At 35.6% G+C, this 24,165-nt stretch overlaps 1 protein-coding gene across 4 annotated transcripts in view; it reads right to left on the bottom strand.

The window, feature by feature from the left end:
- Nucleotides 1-24,165, bottom strand: part of LOC150107404 (inositol polyphosphate-4-phosphatase type I A) — a 484,038-nt gene that overhangs the window by 33,761 nt on the left and 426,112 nt on the right. For all 4 annotated transcript variants that reach the window (XM_090391868.1, XM_090391866.1, XM_090391867.1 and 1 more), the window contains exons 20-22: nucleotides 22,362-22,502; nucleotides 17,866-17,972; nucleotides 3,593-3,699 (exon numbers count right to left, since the gene is read on the bottom strand). In XM_090391868.1, the coding sequence (XP_090247994.1) occupies nucleotides 3,593-3,699; nucleotides 17,866-17,972; nucleotides 22,362-22,502 (355 nt within the window). The remainder of the gene's footprint in view (nucleotides 1-3,592; nucleotides 3,700-17,865; nucleotides 17,973-22,361; nucleotides 22,503-24,165) is intronic.

The following is a 24,165-nucleotide window of genomic DNA, read 5'->3' on the forward strand; positions in this document are numbered from 1 at the left end:
AGAGATTAGAACCGAGTGACATCAGGACTACGATGGACTTTTAGAATCTGACAAGTTGGGCCTTCCTTCCTTCCCATGCTATCGACACTAGACACAGAGGTTCTTTCTAACCAGACCAAGATGAAAGTTTTTTTCACTTGGTTACACTATAAATTAAAGATGTCAAGAAATTATATTCTTGGTTTCATCCTTTATCCAAGTGTAAGCAAACAAAGTTTGCACGTGAAGTCACTTCACGACTGGGTCACTTGTATATAGAGGCTAATGACTTCACATCAATTGCCTTAGTATCCCATAATGCAATTATGGGATATTATTACATGTCCATAATGCAAATTATGGACATGTATATAATGCTATGCATTATGGGAATGGCCACTACCCAGACAGGTTTCTCTATATAATTGAAGGGAAGGCTCCAAAAACTCAGGTGATTACCCTCCCCCAGATCATTTTACTCAATGGTGGCTCCAGTCAGTGAAAGGCCCATCCTACCCTTAGCACTGGCTCTGTCCAATGGCAGATTCACCCACACCACTGAGCAGGGCCACTGAGCAGGGCTCAGCGGTGGCCCCCACTAAGAAACAGGCAAAAACCAGCCACTCATATCTCAGCACAGCAGCCACTTATGCGCAAAAGCAGAAGTGGCCACCAGTAGGAGCCAGAACCAGAAGTGATACCAAGGTTGAAGTAATGCAGAAGTCATATTTATATATACAAGTAGCCAAAAGGTGTCATACCGCATTACTAAAATACTCTGGATTACAGATAGATGTTGAAAGGTTTTTCACTTGGTTTTACTATAAATTAAAGATGCCAAGAAATTATATTCTTGGTTTAATCCTTTATCCAAGTGTAAGCAAACAAAGTTTGTGCGTGAAGTCACTTCATGAATGGGTTACTTGTATATAGAGGCTAATGACTTCACTTCAATTGCCTTAGTAACCCATAATGCAGTGCATATTACGAGATATACTAAGCAGCATCACTTAGTATCACATGCAAACTTAATTTGCTTACACTTGGATAAAGGATGAAACCGAGAATATAATTTCTTGGTATCTTTAATTTATTTTACAACAGATTTAAATTTGATTGTCTTTCTCTTGAAGTTTGTGAAATACTGTCTGAAACCTGTCCACGCTGACTATGCCCATTTCAAAGTTTTTCGAGGTAATTAGCATTTATTGTTCATATATATATATATATATATATATGTATATATGACAGAATGATCATTGACTCGGTTAACATACATAGTTTTATGGAAAAAAAAAAAAAAAAATTGAATGACTAGAACCGAGATTTAATTAAAAAGGTTTTAATATAAACACACTACTAGTTTCGGCCTGTAACAGCCTTCTTCAGGTGACATTATAAAAGAAAAAACACTAAATATTGAGAATTAAAAGACTATGAACAACATAGACAGTCTTTATACATAATTAGCATGAAAACGTTGTAGTTGTATTTGAAGCTGTTCTTTCATTTGTTGCATTGTTGGGAGAGTACGTGCTTGCTGCATCACGTGAACGCCAGTACATGATTACAGCTGAATGACTATCTGGGAGGTTGTAGCTTAAGTTGTTATTTAGATGAACAAGATTGAAGATGATTTCTCTCGATTCCACAAGCTTCAAATACAACGTTTTCATGCTAATTATGTATAAAGACTGTCTATGTTGTTCATAGTCTTTTAACCCTCAATGTTTAGTGTTTTTTCTTTTATAATGTCACCTGAAGAAGGCTGTTACAGGCCGAAACTAGTAGTGTGTTTATATTAAAACCTTTTTAATTAAATCTCGGTTCTAGTCATTCAATTTTTTTTTTTTTTTTTTCCCATAAAAATATGTATATATATATATTTATATTTTATTTATTTTTTATATATTTACATTTTATTTATTTTTTATTCTTCTTCTTCCTTTTTCCCTCTTTTATCTTGTGGTGTCAAGGGTTTTCTATTTATTTAACCACAACCATACACAAGGATAAGATGGTTAGCCCTATGCCTCCTAGTGTATCCCATGACTGTAGATGTGTTGAGTTCTCAAAGCCGGTTTGCTGCTTGCGGGATGAAACCCCCAGATAAACTGGGGAGAAAAATCCTGCAGTCCACGCCCAAGACTGGCTGCATCTGAGAAAGATCCTTAAGCTACTCACGTCAGCGGCGGGAATCGAACCCAGGACATGCTTTTCACAGACATATGGTTGTGAAGTGCATAGCCACTTGGCTAACCATGCGGACTTATTTATTATTTATTTTTATTCACACACAATGGGGTTGGTGGAAATTTCTGATAAACACCTAGAACAAAAATGATATTAGAGCAACTGATAGAACCACAAGAAAGAACACATACACGAGTATAGGAATATAAGAACATAAATTACCTTGATGGCTCTGCTACTAGTATGTTCTTTCTTGTGGTTATATCAGTTGTTTTATTATTTTTGTTCTGGTTGTTTATCAGAACTTTCCAGCCCCCCCCCCCCATACATATATATATATATATATATATATAATTTTTTTAAAAATAATATTGATTAGGTTATTTAATTGTTGTTGCGAGAAACTATTCCATTTGTTCCTTTGAACTCTAACAGTCAACTCATCTGTGATTGAGATATGAGCTAATAAGCACATGCTATGCGACTCATATTTTATTATTCATGTTTTGAATATAGTTGCTGATCTTCTCTTTTCTCCCTGGTGATGTCTATGTTACATAGAATGAAATATTGTATACTGGAGATTTTTAATAAATTCTATATTTTTTCTACATGTGTTAATTATGTAAGTGTTTAGAAATATGTCTAGTACACATTCCTTTAGAATGTTTGATTCTGACTTCTACAGGCAGGAATAATGAAAGACTGCTAGAAGATTTGGTAAGCTGCATTTGAAAAAAGCTAATTTACATAAAAAACTTGTGTTCTGTAAGCGCTGTCACACTGCAGATAAACTTTGCAAAAATCAAGGAGACCATCAAATCTGCCCTAGTTGGCCAAGTGGTTAGCATACCCAATCTCCCTTTCTGGAGGCTTGAAAAAGTTCTGTGTTTGGTTTCTAGAGCAGTGTTTCTGGATTATGTAAAAAATAAATTAAAAATGCAAAAAATATAAATAAAACTGATAAAAATTGAAAAAAATATTATTACTAAATAATGTTGCTAAAAATGCACTAATAAAAGGTGAATTTATGTATGCTTGGGTGGCAATCGTGTTCTTTTAAAGTAGTGCAAGTTAAGGCAACTCCAATGCCGAGGATTGTATTCTCATAAGCCCTCATGTCAAATTTACAAAACTAAGTAATTGTCCAATGATGCCATATGGCTCTTTCTTTAGTAATATATTGTATAATTTTTTCTACATGTTAGCTGTAGAAGTGTTTAGAAATATGTCTGGTACACATGTTCCTTTAAAATGTTTGATAGTCATTTTTGTTTGTATCACATTACTTCAGCATTATTAAAATACCTAATGATAAATATTTAAAGAACAAGCATTAAAAAAAATAAATAAATAAAGCAAAATCTGTATAACACACAAGAATTCTGAACCATATATAATAATCAGAATTTGCAATTACCTCAGCGGCAAGATGCAAAATTTCTACATTTTTGCTTTTCTTTGCCAGTATCTGGGTCTGCAGTTGCTCAATAAGATCTTTTACATGATTCTCTGGTATCCGAAAAGCTAAATATATGAAAAAAGGAATGCATTCATTCATCAGCAGTCTATGTTTAAGATCCTTAAATTCCTCTAATTTAAATTACATAACATATTTTAAAAAATAAGGTTTCATTTTAAAGGGCACAGCAGATATCTGATGCAGCAATAATCCATCTACATTCTCTCTCTTTCACTCACTCACTCACTCTCTCTCACACACACACACACACACACACACACACACACACACACACACACACACACACACACACACACACACAATTTCATACAAATGTTTTCAATTCTTATTGTTTTCACCAGGAAACCAGGGCAAACAGCAAAAAGTCAGCTAATGGAACAAATCCTAAAACACACCCCAACTCAACAATACCAGAATTCAAGATCAGTATTACCAACATAAGAAGCTTGAATGGCAAAGAAATAGAGCTAGCTCAGGAACTGGATAACTATCAGATTAATACAATAGGGTTGACTGAAACAAAAAAGACAAAACTGGTGAGATCTTTCTAAGCAATAAATACAAAATTTTATATTCAGGCAATACAATCAGGGAAAAGAAGGAAGAGCTATAGTATTCAACATTAAATACAAGGCTAATCTTCTTGAATGGCAGGCAATATCAAGTAGAATGATGTGGACAAATATCAGATATCAAATATTATTTGTGCCTATAGTCCCACAGAAGGTTCTACTAAGGCAGAAGTGGAGGAATTTTTGAGGCTTTAGAAAAAGCAACTGACACAATGAAAAAAAAAAACGTTGGTCCTTATTGGGGATCTAAATAGCAGAGTAAGAAATGATTGTCAGACATACAGAAATAATTTGGGGAAATTTGGAGAAAAGAGCAAAGCTAATAATAATGGCAAATACCTGCTGGATTTCTGCTCAGGACATGGATTAGTTATTACTAACACCATGTTCCAACATAAAAATGTGCACAAATTCACATGGAGAGAAAAGACAAGGAATAAGAAAAGTCTCGTTGATAAGTTACTGTTGATAGTGATATTTTCTCACTGGTGCAGGGCACTAGAGTGTACAGAGGATTTGAAATTGGAAGTGATTACCATTTAGTCTTGGGCAGGATAAAATTGTATTTTATGTTAAAAAGAATGTGTAAGAAAGTTTTAAAGCGAATAAAAGTTGAGCAGCTCTCAGATATGAACTATAGACTAAAATACACAAACATTATTCAAGGAAAAATGAAAGAGTTTGAGAACCAAACCTTGGAGATTCGGTGGCAAGTCCTATAGAAAACATTGACTGATTAAGCCAGAGAGATGTGTGAAGTTGCCTATAAGGAAAAAAAAATCAGAAATCAATGGTGGATGCAGGAACGTAAAAAGACAGTGAAGGAAAAGAAGAAAGCATATTGAAAGTTTGTGGTGAATAAGTCACTTTGTGCTCTTAGAGAATACAGAGACAAATGTAAGAGAGCTAAACACTGTGTAAAGCTAGCTAAACAAAAGTCATGGAAGAAGTTGGCAAGAAGATAGAAAATAAATATCAGGAAGGTGGCAAAGTATTCTGGAGGTTGTTGAAAAAGCTCAGAAATGGAGAAAAGAGTGCTGTAAAAAGAATTAAAGATGATAAAGGTGACATGAAAACTGGAGAAAAAGATATCCTTGATGTATTGAGTAATTACTTCGAAAAATTGTTAAATGAAACAAGTAGTGACAGCACAATGCTAAAAAACACTCAACAGGCACGCAATCAAGAATACACATCTATACTTTGAGTAGAAAAAGCCAACAAAAGCCTGAAATGCGGAAAGGCAGCAGTTGAAGATGATATTCGACCAGAAATGTTCAATTATGGAGGTATAAAGGTCTTACAGCGGCTGCACTGCATAATTCAGAAGGTCTGGAGAGAGGAACGAATTCCAGATAATTGGAGTAGAGCTCACAGCACCCATATACCAAAAGGTAAATAAAACTGAATGTGAGAATTACAGAGGCATTTCCCTACTGAGTGTTCCAGGTAAGATTTATTATCATTATTATTATTTGACACCTCCATCGAGTCCAAAGACTTATCGAGGGAGGGCACCTGCTCTACAACTGTCTCCACAACTCAATCCACCAACTGACCAACTACACCTATGCCATCCACCGCCGACCACCACTAGTATTTCCAAAGACAATCACAAACATCCATGTCCACAGCGGGATTCGAACCCATAGCCTTTTGGCTGGAGAGCAGATATGCCAACCACTCGGCCAGCCAGGATAAGAATTGTGGAAGAGAAACTAGGTGAAAAACAAGCTGAATTCAGGCCAAATAGAGGCTGTCTGGATCAAATTTTCATTTCACGACAAATAGTTGAGAAATCATGGGAATATAACAAATATCTGTATTTAAGTTTTGTAGATCTGATAAAAGCATATGACAGTGTTGAGAGAGAGAGAGAGAGAGGGGGGGGATGCTTAAAACGCTACAGTTGTATGGTGTCAGTGGGGCATTATATCAAGTAATGCTTAGTCTTTATTTGAGTTGTAAGTCAGCAGTTAGAATTGAAGGAAGTACAGAAAGGTGATTTAATGTTAAATCTAGTGTGAGACAAGGATGTACATTATCTCCCTCTGTTATTCATTATCTATATGGATCACATTATGAAGGAAAGTGGTATTAAACCTGATACCAATGCAAGAGTCCTGATATCAAAATTGGAGATGTTAATTTCGGCTCATTGCTTTATGCGGACAATGTTATACTTCTACATAAATCTGCTACAAGTTTAGAAGATTCCCTGACTAAATTGAATAACTGTTGTAATAGATATGGTATGAAGATCAGCAATAACAAGACAAAGACAATGAAAATAGGCAGAAATATTGAAAATATCAACTGCATTGTGAATGGAGAACCTATAGAACAAGTAAAACATCTCAGCTACTTAGGCATGATTTTTAGTGAAGATGGTAAATTAAATATGGAAATAGACAACAGAATTAACAGAGCTGGTATGGTAGGAAGTCAACTGAATAAATTTATATGGAATAATAGAGAAATTAGCCAAAACACTAAATTAGCTGTATACAAGACAGTATATTCAAGCCAATTTTAACTTATGGATCTAAGAACTTGGGTGGAAGTAAAACACTTGACCAAAGACTAGAGACCGCAGATATGAGAGTCCTGAGAAAGATTAGGGCATGAACAGATGGCATCAATGGCAATATCATATTAAAAATGAGGATATTAGGAAAGAAACTGACATAGTCATCATCCAGGAATGCGTTAGCAGAGCTAATCTCAGGTGGTATGGTCACTTAAATAGCAAAACAAGTGTTCTCTGCCAGGTTGGCAGGAAAAAGACCTAGAGGAAGACCAAGATTTTGCAATGCGATACAGCCTGCTACAGCGATAGTGTGTGTGCTTAGCTTTACATTGAATACAAAACTGATGATACGTGACTAACCAAGGTGTTCCATTAAAATTTCAGGATTTGTAAAGTGCTCCATCATAAGAAAAGTTTGGGATGCTGTACTAGAAATTGGTCTGCTCCTGTAAACTGGAAGAACTGCCAACATCTGCCTGAATAAGCATTAAAAACTACATCTCTGTAGAACGATCGCACAGACTAGTTCAGATATATGATAATGAGTGTTAGTTCAGTATTTCTGTATCAAATTCAAGTTATGAATTTTGGGGTGAAGGGATTGCAGATTGAATATTATACTGATGGAAATTTAGTGTACATAGCTGATTAGACTAGAAATCTAGGGGTGATAAAGGGTAGAGAAATTAAATTCCAGCAGTACACTCAGCATGTATTCAATGGGACATATGAAAGTGTTCTCTGCCAGTTTGACAGGAAAAAGACCGAGAGGAAGACCAAGATATAGGTGGATTGTTATAGTAAAAAGTGCCTTAGAAGATAGAAATATTAAGATCTGATAATTTTGGAGTCTTGACAAGTAACAGACTGATTTGGAAGTTAGTAATGATGTAAATTTTTCATGTAGTACTATCATATCCTGTACAATCCCCTTCAGGGTATGTGGGAGGAATTTGATGATAATGATGAAGGTCATTGTAGAAATATTGTATCTTTTCCATTTTTATTCTGTTTGTGTGTCTTCTTCCATCTTAATCTAGTAGTGCAGTTGGGATTGGCCTTTTTATAGTTAAAATTTTTCAACTCTTTTTATACTTTTTTTTAGATTCAGTGGCATTTCTCAACCTCCCCCCCCCTTGTAGGTTGACAGTCCTCTGGTATCTTATTTCTTAATACTTCACAAATAATTTTATATTCAAGTTGCAATGGTTTTGTTACAATGAGATTTAATCTCTGTAGCCATTTTTTATAAAGAGGGGATATTTATTATTTAATTTTTATTAATCCTCATTTGTTATTAAATTTTCTCCATAACATTATTTCTATTTCCGAGTGTTTTTATTTATAGGCATAACGGTTTAATTCCAGTTGGTGCAATGACTTTTAACTGTTTCTTTCAGAATCCAAAAAATCACTGACTCAAGACCAAATACAAAATATACACATTTAATAAAACAAAAACAATATATACACTTCAAATAAAATTACACAACTAACTACAAACTTAACTGGATCCAAGGACTTTTAAAATAAATTTACACTTTAGAGATCACCCATTCTGTGACTTATTCTATTACTGGTTTGTTTAACATATACTTAATCACGTCTACTAAACTAAACACCTTTTTTACACAATAACAAAATGTTCATAATCACTTTCTTTGTTAAGGCCTTTTTCTGAAGATATAAGATTCTTTCTGTGCAGTTAGCCTAGTGGCTGTGCACCACAACCATATGCCTGGGGAAGGAGTGTCATAGGTTCGATTCCCGTCGGTGATGTGAGGAGCTGAAGCATCTTCCTCAGACATAGCCAAGTTAGCCAGTCTTGGGCGTGGACAGTAGGGTTTTCCTCCCAGTTTATCCTGGAGTTTTTCATCCTGCAAAAGCAGGCAAACTGGCCTTGAGAACTCAACACTACACGACATAGCATACACTGGGGCATAGGGCTGACCACCTTATCCTGTGAACGGTTTGAGGTCTGATGATTAATGAACCCTCGACACCGTGAGGTAAAAGGAAGATGAGATGATGAAGATAAGATTCTCTTCTTCTTTTTCCATAGAATCTTTTCTCATCACTCTTATGTAACACACACTATTCCTCCTGACTCTGAAGTAAGATATTCTGAATTCACCGAAGTATAAGGACTCTTACCTCATGCAGTTCAATTTTGTTAATTTTTGTACCAGCAAAAAAGGTTTCTTCTACTGCTTTATCTAAGTTGCTAAATTCCATCTCCTTTTCCAGTAGAAATAGCAGATAGATCCGGCGTCCTTAAAACAGATGAAATTTTCGATCAGCATTTCCTCGTACATTCCTATAGAACGTCAATCGCAATATTTTCTTTTATTTACAGTCTCTTTTATTTGCAATATTTTCTTTTATTTACCCTCCGCACTCTTTAAAGGCTCACAATTCTACGATTCCCTTTTCGGATCTTCTATTAATATTCCTCCCACTGTCACATACAACTAAATAAACTTCGTAAGAACAAAATTCCTCTGTCTGCACTCTTAAACTTCCATTTGCTTTCCCCATTTTTCCTCCGTTACTTCCTTACTGAACACTACCTTGTTGTTTCCGTTACCTCGATACTGAATGCTCTCACTGTCAACTGTCAATCACCCAACAAACTCCTCGGCAAGCTTGAGCACTCCATGAAAGTGACAAGCAAGAAGTTGTGTATAACGGCTGACATGTCGTCTCCATTAGCATTACGAGAACGTCTTTACAAAACACAGCACATAATAATTTTAAACCACAATAAAATTTCTGAAAGTAACACAACTATCCAAATCCAGTAAGTACATAATTTTTTTTTAAATGCTTCACATTTCATTTTGACAAAATAACATCAATAATGTGTACATCGCAAGTGTCGACAATACGTATTATGAAACCAAAACTAATAATGTACTAACATAAACAATTTGCAAAAATATTCAGAATTTTAAATTCTGACTATTTTTATATCTCACTAAGTTTATATCTCACTAAGTTTATATCTCAGTTCTATTCTCTTTTTTAAATAAATTCAAGGTTTTGTAATGAGACCATTCACATACCCTCCATTACTTAAATGAAATTTTCACATGTTTAGCTACCTTCCAAGTCAAGATTGAATGATCACTCTTTTCCAATTGAAGGGAAATTTTTGATGTTGAAAGTTTATCCAGAGTAATTTATTAAAAAAGGGTGGCACACCATTTGGCAGCTCCTATAGGTAGAGATGACCTGCTAATGCTTCTGCCTGGTATCTCAACTTGGGCCTGGCTCCCACTGAAGAGACCTCAATAAAGGTCGAAACTAGTCTGGGTATTGGCCCTTCCCTTAATGCATAACATTAGACGTATCCGCAAGGAGATGTGTTTTGCATTATAGGAGATACTGAGTTAGGAATGTTGGTAGCTTGCTCCACCTTTGCAAGGAGTTGCCCTGGTGTTGTACCACCTTACCCCAGTCCTGAAGATACTTTCAGGTGCAAACTTTGTTTGCTCACACTTGGATAAAGGATTAAACTAAATTTATTATAATGGAAGGGAAAGCTGCTACCTTGGGACAGATCCACCAATTCTATTGTCAGATTCAGCACACTCTCAAATCTGGGGTTCCTTTTAAACAATTATAATTACTTGCCCTGTGTTCAATGAACTAATTTTCTGAGGCACATCACTTACATTTTCCTTTAACTTACAGGCCTACAGCAGCAATCAACGATGCAGTTTATCTTGTGGCCTTTATCTCACATCAGAATTGAAATGACTTGCTCCTCGTTGGTTGCAACTGTCTTTTATCATCACTCTCCAAACTTCTGTTCTCTCTGCCCGCTTCTGTGAAAATAAAGTATCTTTTCCTCTTCTAACATCCAAGTTTCACTAATGCCTAGAATTTTCAGCCAAGTGAAACTAACAATGTCATAAATTTCCATTTTCCTGATGCTTCTGGAGTATATCATATGATCATATGACATACTCCTGCTATTTGTGCTACCCATATATAATATGACTAGCACAAATCAATTATGCATGAAATTCACTTTTAAAAGAATTTGTTTTAAATGTTTTAAGATTCCTACTATAATTTCCTATTATAGGAATTGGGCAAATTTTTCATTTCAAGGCTGGATCAGAAGTTACATGGATTTTGATTAGATAAAAAGTGGATGTATCATACCGGTGTGTGGAAACAAGCATTTTTAGTTATCAATTCTTACAAAAATTCTCTTTAAGCCTTGGTTAAACAAATAGCTTAAAACACACACACACAAAGAGAGTGAGAAAGTTGAACATTTAATTAAAAACAAACAAACAAACAAACAGATATTTTATTTTGAGCTGGATATTTCCAACGAAATCTCTCTCCCTTATATTTAAATATTTTTGTTCCTTATGGCTAATAACAGTTAGTAACTGCGAGATTTCTGCTTAGGATGTGGTCTAGTCATTATTAACACCATGTTCCAACATAAAGATGTGAACAAATTCACAGGGAGAGGCATAAGAAATAAGAAAGGCCTCACTGATTATGTTGTTGATAACTGGTGGTATCTTCACGCTGGTTCAGATACAAGAGTATACACATGATGAGAAACTGAAAGTGACCATAATTTAGTTTTAAGTAGAACAAAAATGAACATCATGTTGAAAAGAACAAGAACCAACCAATAAAACAAACACAAACACAATAGAACAAAAACAAACCACTAAATAACCAATAATTATGTTGCAGCCCACATGAAGACTAATGTTTAACACTTGCCACCTAGCGGCAATTGTATGTATTCCAAGTGAAGTAACTGAAAGGTTGTTGAGGAAGGCATATGTTAAGACAGTGTGTGAAACAGATTGCAGAGAAAAGAGTGCAACTGAAGATTAAGTATGTGATAATGATATTGAAAAGCATTTCTGGTCGAATATATTCAACCAGAAATGCTAAAATATGGAGGGACAAAAGTTTTGCAGTGGCTACATTGCATAATTCCAAGTGTATAGTCAGAAGGTCAAATTCTAAATGATTCTCATAATTCCCATCTATAAAAAAAAATGGAATAAAGCTGAATGTGAAAAGCAAAGGGCAGTTTCTCTACTAAGTGTTCCAAGTAAGATTTTAGCAAGCATACTTGAGAAGAGGCTAAGAAAAACTGCAAATGAGAAACTTGCAGAAGAACAAGCTGAGTTTAGGCAAAATAAAGAATTTCAGGATCAGATTTTCACTTTACAACAAATAGTTGAGAAATCAGGAGAACATAACAAGGATCTGTACTTAAGTTTTGTAAATCTAGAAAAGGCACATGACACAGTACCTGGAGAAAAAGCTTTTCAAAATGCAACAATTATATGGGGGAGGAGTAAATGAAACTTTGTACAGAGCAATACATATTCTATATTTAAGTTGTAAGTTAGCAGTTGAAAAATGAAGGACACACATACAGGAGAATAGTTTCATGCAAAATCAAGTGTAAAACATTCTTCACTCATATTCATTATCTACATGGATCACCATGAAAGAAAATGCCACTTTTTAAATCAGATTCCTTACCAGAAAATATCAGTTTATATTAGAATAAGATATAACAAATTTAACATTTTGCTTTGTGCAGATGACGTAGTTCTCCTAAACACATCCAGTGCAAGTTTCCAGGATTCTCTACAAAACTGAATATCTGCTGTAACAAAGTTGGAATGAAAATCAATAATAAAAAGACTAAATCTATGAAGACAGGCAGGAACATATAAAAACTTCAGTTGTATTCTAAATGGACCTATAAGAATGAGTAAAATATTTCAGCTATTTAGACACAATTTTTAGTGAAGATGGCAAATTAAATTTGGAAATAGACAACAGAACAAAGCTGGCATGGTGGCTAGCAATAAAATGATATGGAATAAGAAAGTTATTAGCCAAAACCCAAACTAGCAGTATACAAGGCAATGTTCAAACCAGTTTTAAGTTATCGATCTGAGAGTTGGATTAGAAATAAAACACTTGACCACAGATTAAAGACTATAGACATGAGAATTGTAATACAAAATTAGGAGACCAAACAGATGGCATCAATGGCAGAACCATACTAAAAATAAAATATTAGGAAGAAATTGACATTATTAGCATTCAAGAATGTGTTAGCAGAGCTAATCTAAGGTGGTATCATCAATTAAACAGAATGGGAAAGGAAACATTAGCACAACATGTTTGATACCAAGATATCATAGAATGAGCAAAATATTTCATCTATTGCGACTAATCTGCAGGAAAATTGTTGATAGAACATTAGTAATAATGTAAATGTAATCACGTAGTACCATCATAATAGCCTGTACACCCCTTGCGCATACATATCAGGAAATTAATTATAATAATGATGAGTTCCTTATAGTATATTAGTTTTAACCTGGTATTATATGTGCTTACATTCAAAAGATAGTTGTTATTAAGCACACAATTAAAATCAGTTGCATTTCAGTTTCTCATTGTTTTCTTAATTTGATACACTTAACATGTTTTTTTTTTTTGAGATACTCAAAACAAAATATCTGTTAAGTATTTTTAGTTAATTAAATGCTCAACTTTCTCAAAGTGATCACATGTTTCTTTCTTGTTATTTAAAGCTCACAGATTTGATTGCATATTTGGTTAAACAAATCTAATCTTGTAATAGCCTGCCTTCATCTCCATTCAATTTTTGTTAACTGATGACTATGGGCTTTGGATGACTGAATTTCAACTGCAAGTGGAGTGAGATGCAAATAGTATAAGAATGCAAGCTGTAATGCACATAAAATTACATATCTTATGTGACATACAAGGTGTCATCTGTGAATTTCAATAAGCTACATATCTATATACATCAAAAAATAGATGCATCTACATTCCAGTTTCATTTAACTTTATATGCTATCGTTTGCTTTGATTATTAATGCTGAAGTAATTCGCAGACATGATAACTTACTCCACATACATTACATAAAAATTAAATCATTATAATTTGCATTATAATAAATTTAGTTTAATCCTTTATCCAAGTGTGAGCAAACAAAGTTTGCGCCTGAAAGTATCTTCAGGACGGGAGTAAGGTGGTACAACATCAGGGTACTCCTTGCAAAGGTGGAGCAAGCTACCAACATTCCTAACTCAGTATCTCCCATAATGCAAAACACATGTCCTTGCAGATATGTCTAATGTTATGCATTAAGGGAAGGGCCACAACCCAGACTAGTTTCGACCTTTATTGAGGTCTCTTCAGTGGGAGCCAGGCCCAAGTTGAGATACCAGGCAGAAGCATTAGCAGGTCATCTCTACCTATAGCAGTTGCCAAATGGTGTGCCACCCTTTTTTAATACATTACTCTGGATTTAGAGAAAGATGTTGAAAGTTTATTTTTCACTTGGTTAGAGTATAATAAATTTAGTTTAATCCTTTATCCAAGTGTGAGCAAACAAAGTTTGCGCCTGAAAGTATCTTCAGGACTGGAGGTAAGGTGGTACAACACCAGGCAACTCGCTGCAAAGGTGGAGAAAGCTCTCATCACTCCTATCTCACTATCTCCCATAATGCAAAGCACATCTCCTTGCGGATATGTCTAATGTTATGCATTAAGGGAAGGGCCACAACCCAGACTAGTTTCGACCTTTATTGAGGTAGAATGGGAGTTCATATCTCTTCATCATTGGCCTCTTTAGATTCAAAAAAGTTGTCCTGAGAGTCAGCTTGATAGTGAGAGAGGAGGTTAAAGATAGAGTGGATAGTAGTAGTAGATAGTTAAAAGAGACCTCAGTCGATCTACTTGGCCTGACTTAAATGCCAGCACCAAGCAGATCTCCGATATTATCTCTCTCCATCCGTTCTCTCCCACGTTCCCCGGCCAGCCACCTCTTCAAATGTCTGGCCGATGAAAGAAGTGAAAAAACAAATGCAGGAACACACACATAAATTGAAAAGCAAAAGGAACTAGGACACACAGAAACAGACCAATAAAAGAGCTAAGACACATAAAATAGGACAACAAAAGTCAGTGAAATAACAGAATAGTACTGTAGGAATGGGGGAAGAGCCTGGCCCGAGTGATGCAGCCCACAAGGAGCTGCACCGCCTCGCTATAAGCCTTCGCCGTTCGGGTTCTCAGGTCTGCCCCCTCCTATGTGGATTAAGCGTGAACATACAGGAACAGAACCAAGAAACTTAGAAGGGGCTTTTTTTTTTTTAAGATCATATTTGCCCTGCTATTTTTTATCGCTACCTCATAGTCTTTTACCACGTTTTCCATCACTGTGAGTACATGTACTGACTCTTCATCATTTAGTTTCCATATTCTCTTCAAGCTTTCATTCCATTTCGGTTGGTGGTAACTGACGTTCCCAAACTTGAGCCATATTCTAAGACTCTCTAGCTCACCTTCACATTGCAAAGCAGCGTCTCCTTTTTCCTGTAGAGCTGTGTGGACTTTGTTTCTTATCTCGGGTTTATCCCTAAGATAGAATAGGATTCGTTTTGTTACATTCGAGTTCTCATATAGGGGTTCTTTTCCTTTTACCGGTTTTGTAATGGGGTGAGAAGAACCAGTGTTTGTATCTACTGGTAAAGTTCTTTTTTCAAATTCCTTCATTATCCATGGGTATCTCTTTTCCAAATCTACTCGTGTCAGCGACTTCAATGTGTCGCATAAGTGTTATTTTTCTTCCTCTGTTAAGTCCAGGTGACTGTCCAGTTGATGGGGCTCGACCTTGGTTATATCCTTTACATAGAGTTCTCCCCATATGAGTCTATTGCTCCTCTTAAAGAACAAGAAAGTTGGCTCTCCTTTTGTGGTCATTATCTGAAATAGTTTTTCTGCCGTTTTAAGAGATCCCTTAAAGTTCTTCAAAATGACAGAGCCGTTTGGGTATTGCTTTTAACAAAGTCTGTTTCTTCCTTAGTTTCTGGATTGTTTCCTTGCTCTCTATCTTCTTCTTCTGATGAGGTTTCTTCCTCATTTCCTGTGTTGTTTCGCGTTATTATCTCATTTCCTTCCTCATCTGAACTTGAGGCTTCTATTTGGCTTTCAGTGTCCTGTTTATTTCGTTTCATTTCTCCTTCTTCCGGCATGATGGGTCATTTTGTTGTACTGATATTGATTTCCATTTCCTCTGTTTCTGTGCTGTCATTGTTGCCTTCTGTTTCAATGGTGTAAGATTTCTTAGTGTTCCGTTTCTTTTTCTTCCTAATTTTCCCTTCTGCGTTCGTTCCTCCCAGTTATTGCCTAATTTCCTAATGTAGTCATTGCGATAGCTGGTGGTTGGAGGGCTGGAAAGTCTTCTGATTCCATTGTTTGTGGTTCGTTTACTGTTTGGCCGGTAGTTCGCGAGTCCTGTGATGCGAGTTTAGGACTGATTACTGGAATAGCTACTGCCGCAGGTGTTATGGAGCCTCCTGCTCTTTCTGCAAGTGTCCTGTTAGGACAAACGTCTATTCTATGAGAAGTGTTCCCACATTTGCGGCACGGTGACTCACATTTATCCAATATGTGTTCTGTTGATAAGCAGTTGCGGCATTTTTTGTTTTTCGGGCAGTGAGCACTAAGGTGGCCCAAAGCGGTGCACTGAAAACATTGTTTTCTTACACCTGGGTAATTAATTATTACTCTTGCTGAGCCTAAAAAAATCAAGTTGGGGATTTCTGTTTTCATTTCAATTGAAATGCTTACTTCCCCTGATTTCCACTCTGGGATATCTGTGTCTTGTCCGATTGATACGTTACGGACAATCCCCCACTTTGAGAAAATGGTTTTAATGCTTTCCTCCCCTTTCTCTAGATATTCGAGTGGAAACCTGTCAATTTTTATGGATTTTAAAATACTCCCAACTAGGAAGGGTAGGTATTTTCTTCCTTCACATTCTATGCCTTTAAGGAGCGTTTCCCTTGTCTCTATATTGTTCATTAGTATTTGGAATCCCCCCCCATAAGGGGTAAGCCTGTAAATGCTTTCTGCTTTGGTGACTTTGAGAAGAGCTCTCACAAATGTCGCTTTGTCGATGTTTGGGTCAATTTCGATCCCGAGGGTACGAACTCTTGGCAAGAATTTCGACATTCTTTAAAAGCAAATACCTTACCAATGGAATAGCAAATTTCAGTCCTTTATTGAGGTGTCTTCAGTGGGAGCTAGGCCCAAGTGGAGATACCACGCAGAATCATTAGCAGGTCATCTCTACCTATAGCAGTTGCCAAATGGTGTGCCACCCTTTTTTAATAAATTACTCGGGATTCAGAGAAAGATGTTGAAAGTTTATTTTTCACTTGGTTAGAGTATAATAAATTTAGTTTAATCCTTTATCCAAGTGTGAGCAAACAAAGTTTGTGCCTGAAAGTATCTTCAGGACTGTGCAAGGAGTGCCCTAGTGTTGTACCACCTTACCCCAGTCCTGAAGATACTTTCAGGCGCAAACTTTGTTTGCTCACACTTGGATAAAGGATTAAACTAAATTTATTATACTCTAACCAAGTGAAAAATAAACTTTCAACATCTTTCTCTAAATCCAGAGTAATTTATTAAAAAAGGGTGGCACACCATTTGGCAACTGCTATAGGTAGAGATGACCTACTAATGCTTCTGCCTGGTATCTTCACTTGGCCCTGGCTCCCGCTGAAGAGACCTCAATAAAGGTCGAAACTAGTCTGGGTTTTGGCCCTTCCCTTTATGCATAACATTAGACATATCCACAAGGAGATGTGTTTTGCATTATGAGAGATACTGAGTTAGCAGTGTTGGTAGCTTGCTCCACCTGTGCAAGGAATACCCTAGTGTTGTACCACCTTACCCCAGTCCTGAAGATACTTTCAGGCGCAAACTTTGTTTGCTCACACTTGGATAAAGGATTAAACTAAATTTATTATACTCTAACCAAGTGAAAAATAAACTTTCAATATAATTTGCATTAGTCATTTAACTTTATAATTTAGCTAGCCAATTTTTATTATTGTTTTAAATGAACAGATAAAAAAATGTTACAGAACAGATTTCTCTCACTAGATGGCTATATCCTACCTATGAGCCATAGTTTGTGTGCACCCATGATCTATCATGTTCTATGCATGGAATAGTTAAAAAACAATCAGAGTTAATAAGATTTACTTACTTTTCTCCTTATCTACTTTTATTGATCTTTGTATTCTATGGAAATGCTCTTTAAGAAGATTAAGACTGTCCAAGTTGATTTTTTCTTGAAGAGAAATATCACCAAATCTATGAAAGGAGAGTGAAGGAAGTTATATAATTAATGGTATGTTTCTGCCCAAAACTTGGAAAAATTACTAATAACTTTGTTCAAAATTTCAACAAAAAGACTGAATATCATATTATTATTTAACACCTACAGGGAGTCCAAAGACTCATCGAGGGAGAGTGTGCCAACAGCATCGAACGATTGGTCCCCTTCCAACAGCTAACCGCGCTCAAACTTACTTAACTGAGCCATTAGTAGCAGAGGCTCTACCAATCGACCAACCTTTGCCGGCAAAAAAAAATTACCCAGGTCAGCTGATCATAATCTGACACTACTGTTTCTAATAGGAAACAAGAATGAAGAGTGAAAAGAAAGAACAACAGAAAAAAAAAATCATATTAACTATAAATGTATGAAGCATCACAAGAAAAGAAGTAGAACTGGTAGATAGTGGAAATAACATGTTGGTAAATGAGATAAAGAAGACAAAAATATAAATTTTTACAAGGTAATTTATTCAGGCAATACAAATCAGGGAATGGAAGGAGTAGCTACAGAATAAATAATAAATACTACACCTTTTCAATGAGCAGTACTGTGACTGAAAGTGCACAACTTGTGGCACCTTGCTGGGTTAAATTTGTATTTTTATTGAGATTTCAATCAAAACAGATATTTAACTAAAATGGATTTCTTACGTAAAGGAAATCATTTATCATTAGAATTTTTATTTCGTTTTTCAAGTTTCTTTGGCATAAAATAATATAAAAGATCAACAATACAGATGTGATATTGCAACTTGTAGTAGGGAAGCCCTGTTCCTAATTATAATCAAAGTACTGGTAGGACTAATAACAAAAACAAATAAAAAGATTGGACATGTTATAACATTACAGAAAACAAGTAATGCTATTTCCTATAATAGGGACAGGGCAATGTCTATTCATTGGATGGTGTTTGCAACACCAAATTGTGGGAAGACTTGGAGGTCTTAAACAACATGGAACTGATAGTTCAGGCCATCACAAGCTTGGTGTGTGCTGAAACTAGAAGTCAGCCAGCCTGCAGCTACCAAATCATTTACCTATATTTGCCTCTCAGCAGTTCTGTGTATGTATGTGTATATGTATCCAACTGGCAGACATTAACCCCAGGACCAAAGAATCTACACATCATCATCAAATTCCTGATATATATATCCTGAAAGGGTGTACAGGATATGATAGTACTACATGAAAAATTTCATTACAGCAATACCTCGTTTAATGCGCCCCCGATTAGTGCGTCATTATTTTTCGATACCCAAATTCAATTAGTGTGCTTATATACATCTTAAAAATAAATGTTAGATTTTAAAATTTGCAATCTATACATTTTTTATGGCTAACTATTTAAAAAATCACTCACCAGGATGCAATAATTTAGTTACCGATTTGAAACATTTTACAAAGTTATTTTAACGGCATACTACACTATTTCCACGTACACTATGTTCCAAATTTACTGCCAAAATTTATGTCGTCTGCTTTACAGCATTTTGTTGATCATATCATGCGCAATTATTTTCCTTACTTTTTTATTTTATATTATTTTCCTAACCTTTAATCATGAGTAAAAGAATTTGTGTAAGAAGGAGACTATTGTGATCAACAAATATTTAATGCCGATGAAACCAGCCTTTTTTTTGGAAGCAAATGCCTTCCAAGACTTTCTAGCCAAATCAGAGAAATTTCAGCCTGGTTAGAAAGTTGCAAAGTTGAATGAAATTACTGCTAGCAATATGCAAGCCGTTTGGAAGCACATTCTTCCATATTGAGCAAATGATTTTAGAGGCTTTCAAATGAATCTAAGTTAATTAAATCTCATTTTGAGAAGTTGAGTGATTCCGACCAGCTAAATTTAGATACATAGGGGGAAGATCCTGAAGAATATGAAGAAAATTTAATCACTGACAAGCCCAAAGAGGTTTCACAGAAAGAATTTGAAAATACCTTTTCGTACAATCGAAGTTTTTAAGCAGCAATGCTTAGAAACTGACCCTGGTGAAGAGAGAACCAGTAAAATTTACAGAGGAGGCAACAGGGCCATACCGTCAGTTGTATGAAAAAAAAGAAACAGAATGCCTGCCAAACTATGTTAGCAGGCATTCTGTTTCTATGTTAGTTGTCTTGTTATTGCTGACCTTCATACCATATCTATTACAACAGTTATTCAATTTAGTCAGAGAATCTTGCAGGCTTGTAGCAGATTTATGTAGAAGTATAACATCGTCCACATAAAGCAAAGTGCCAAAATTAACATCTCAAATTTTGATGTCAGGTTTAATACCACTTTCCTTCATAATGTGATCCACATAGATAATGAATAACAGAGGGAATAATGTACATCCTTGTCTCACACCAGATTTAACATTAAACCATCTTCCGGTACTTCCTTCAATTCTAACTAATGACTTACAACTCAAATAAAGACTAAGTATTGCTTGATATAATGCACCATTGGCACCATATAACTGTAGCATTTCGAATAGCTTCTCTCGGCACCTTGTCATATGCCCTTTCTAAATCGACAAAATTTAAATACAGATTGATGTTATATTCCCATGATTTCTCAACTATCTGTCGTGAAGTGAAAAATCTGATCCTGACAGCCTCTATTTGGTCTGAATCCAGCTTGTTCTTCACCAAGCTTCTCTTCCACAATCCTTCTCAACTGTTTCTCAAGTATACTTGCATATATCTTACCAGGAACACTCAGTGGAGAAATACCTCTGTAATTCTCACATTCAGTGTTATTTCCCTTTTTATATATGGGTACTATGAGAGCTCTACTCCAATCATCTGGAATTCATCCCTCTGTTCAGGCCTTCTGAAGTATGCAGTGCAGCCACTGTAAGACTTTTATACCTCTATACTTGAGCATTTCTGGTCGAATATCATCCAATAAGGACTAAGGACCAACTTTTCCTTTTTGATTGTGTCAGTTGCTTTCTCTAAACCCTCAAAAAATTCCTCCACTTCTATCTTAGTAGAACCTTCTCTGGGACCTACACAGCACTAAACTAATATGGATATGATCAATTCTAGACATCACTATGACTTTGATCCAACGGAGACTTCAATTTTTTTTTTTTTTTTTTTAAATATTTATTCCACACATGAGAAATACAAGAATCTATAGAATATCAGCATTGTATGTGAGGTGCAGATAAAGGATTGAGAAAGAAGCAATCTATTGATATTTTTCTTAAAGAGCTGGAGATTGAAGTTGTTGGGAAATACATTATGAGGAAGGCTGTTTGAGAGGACAGAAGTAGATGGAATAAATGAGAAAGAGAAGAAGCAGGTTCAGTGAGTTTGAAGATGTACAGAAAAGTGATGTTGGGCAGCTGCTGCTCTTGTTTTAATAATCCCAACAGTAAGTGGAGGAATGATGTTTGCCAATTCAATGGAGTAGTAACCATGGAAGTACCCATAGAAGAGAGACAGAGCTGAAATGTTGCATCTGTGAGGATGAAGTGAGCATGTGAGGAAGGATCATCTAAGAGCCAAACTGCTCTCCTCTACCAATAAGAGGAACTATATGAGAAAAAAAAAACAGTATAACTGATGGAAAAAAATTATTATTATTTTTTTAATTTCACTTAATAATACTCATTTCAATATATTTAAAAAGAATACTATAGTAAAATCAGAATCACAGTATTAATATTAAAGGGCACATGAAAACCAATTAACTCTAATAAATGTCAAGTACTAATTTCATTTAATTTGTACCGTTTATGTACATTCTAACTAACACTACAACTGCAGCATTCTGTTAATGTAACAACACTGGTTGGACATTAATAGGACATTTTGTGTTAGCAGGACTGTACCAAGTTTTATAATTTATGCTAGACAAAATAACATAATTTATTTCTCATTGAAATATCATTAAGAAAATTTGTAATAAATGAATATTTTTATGAAAAGAAAAGCTTAGCCTTTAGCAGAGGAATGACATTTTTTTGTTTTTATGTGTCAGTTCTCATCCATGAAAGGTTATAACAAGCCTATAGTACATTTTGTACCATGGGTGGGCTAAGAATTTTTTTTGTTGCTGTTTTTTATCAATTATATATATATACTGGGGGGGGGGGGGGGCTCTTCCCCCCAGATGCCTATGGTGCCCCCCCAATTCCGGACTGGTAGGCCAGTTCTCCTTGAATTCTGATGACTCGAATTTTGAAGACTTGAAGGGGGTTCCCCCCCCCTCGGCACCTACGGTGCCCAATTCTCTGAGTTGCGGACTGGTAAGCCAGTTTTCCTTGAATTCAGATGACTTGAATTTTGAAGACTCGAAAGGGAATGAAATGGAAATACAACTATCAGATAAATTAAAAATTTACTGTTAAAATTTATACATACTTCTCAGCCAAAGTTGCTTGCTCATTTATGCCAACATTAAAAAACACAGAAGTAACAGTAAAGCAGCATCCTCCAGCACATTCCTTAGGCAGCAATGACATTAAGGACTTTGGTATTGGTATTATAACAGAGAGAAACAGCCTAAAAATAATAAACAGTGAAGACTATTAAACAGTCTAATTCCATTAAATATACAAATAAGGATACAGAAGTCTAAATATAAAGCTGAATACTAAAATACCTGCCCGTCCCACCACACACACACGTCTCTACAGTCAAATCAATATATATATATATATATATATATATATATATGATTATCAGCTATATTTACTTGGTATGTAGATATGTTCATATTATTTATTGAACGAATTCCGAGAATTAGAAAAACAAATTAATTTAATTTAACACACAACATGTTTCGTCGGAATGCTGACTTCTTCAGGCGTGAGAACATTAAAAGCAAACATAAAAAACACCATAAAGAAACATTGTACAACTACAAAAATGGACTATGAACTGGAATTAAGTTTGAACTGAAGCTACAGTTCGGGTTAAAGTTCTATTGTTAGGCATCTGCTAGCATGTGACCTCACGAGTGTGCCAGTATTTGATAGCAGAGCTATGTGAGTCTGGCAAACTATAACTACGGTTTACTGTTTATGTGAGAAGAGTCTCGGATAATTTCTTTGGATTCAACTATGCAGCATTCTACTTCATCATGGCATATATGAATGTTTGATGTTGTATTCCAGTCAATTTCGTGTTGGCAGCGTTCATTATTTGTGTTCACCGAGAACAGGACATGGCTTGAGAGGGTGCTTGCTCTGGTTCTACTATAAAAAATGTCTCTCTCTCTCTGATGTTCTTTGAGATGCAGGAGGATGGACTTCTCAGTTTGGCCATAATATGGCTTCCCACAGTCACATATGATTTTATATACACCTGGAAACTGAAGATGGTTGTGAGCCTGTTTGGGTTGGCTTAGAATTGATCTGAATTTAGGAAGAGCAGAAAAGCACATTTTTATATTAAATGTTTTCAAAATTCTTCTTAGTTTCTGGGAGCGCGAGCTGATGTATGGTAAAGAGATATAACCCTTGGGGTTGTCCTGTGTCTCTGTGTTGTTTTGAGGACGGTGGTATAGTTGTTTATCGATAGTTTTTGAAGAGTAGCCATTATTTGTGAAGATAAATTGTAGTTCATTTTTCAGCTCCTCCTCATCTGACAATACAGACTTGGCACGATGAGCCAGAGTGGAGATGATACCTAACTTCTGTGCTGGATAGTGGTGTGAGGATGCATGCAGGTATCTATCTGTGTGCATTGATTTTCTGAAGATCAAGATTTTTAAGGAGTCAAACATCTTAGTAAGCTTGATGTCTAAAAACAGCAGAGATCCATTTCCTTCAATTTCGATGGTAAACTTGATGTCTAGGTGGAAGTTGTTTAAGTGATTTAAAAAAATGTGAAGATTATTTATACTATATTCCCAAATAAGGAATATGTCATGCATGTAACGGAGCCAGATTTTAGGTTAAAGTGTAGCAGTAGAGATGGTCTTTTCTTCGAAATCCTCGAAAAAAATGTTGGCTAGTATTGGAGACAGGGGGGGGGGCTGCCTATTGCTAATCCCTTATTTTGTTTATAATTTTTTCTTCAAACTTAAAGTAGCCTGAATTAACACAATGTGACAGCAGAACAAACATCTTTTTTGAGATCTTGTTATTTAAAATATTGAGAACCTCTCAAGTTGGAACATTTGTAAAGAGTGCCACCACATCAAATCTCGCCATAATATCTG

Source organism: Typopeltis vanoorti, chromosome 4 (assembly GCF_054136105.1).
Source record: "Typopeltis vanoorti isolate ZY-2024b chromosome 4, IOZ_Tvanoo_1.0, whole genome shotgun sequence".
Taxonomy (NCBI): domain Eukaryota; kingdom Metazoa; phylum Arthropoda; class Arachnida; order Uropygi; family Thelyphonidae; genus Typopeltis; species Typopeltis vanoorti.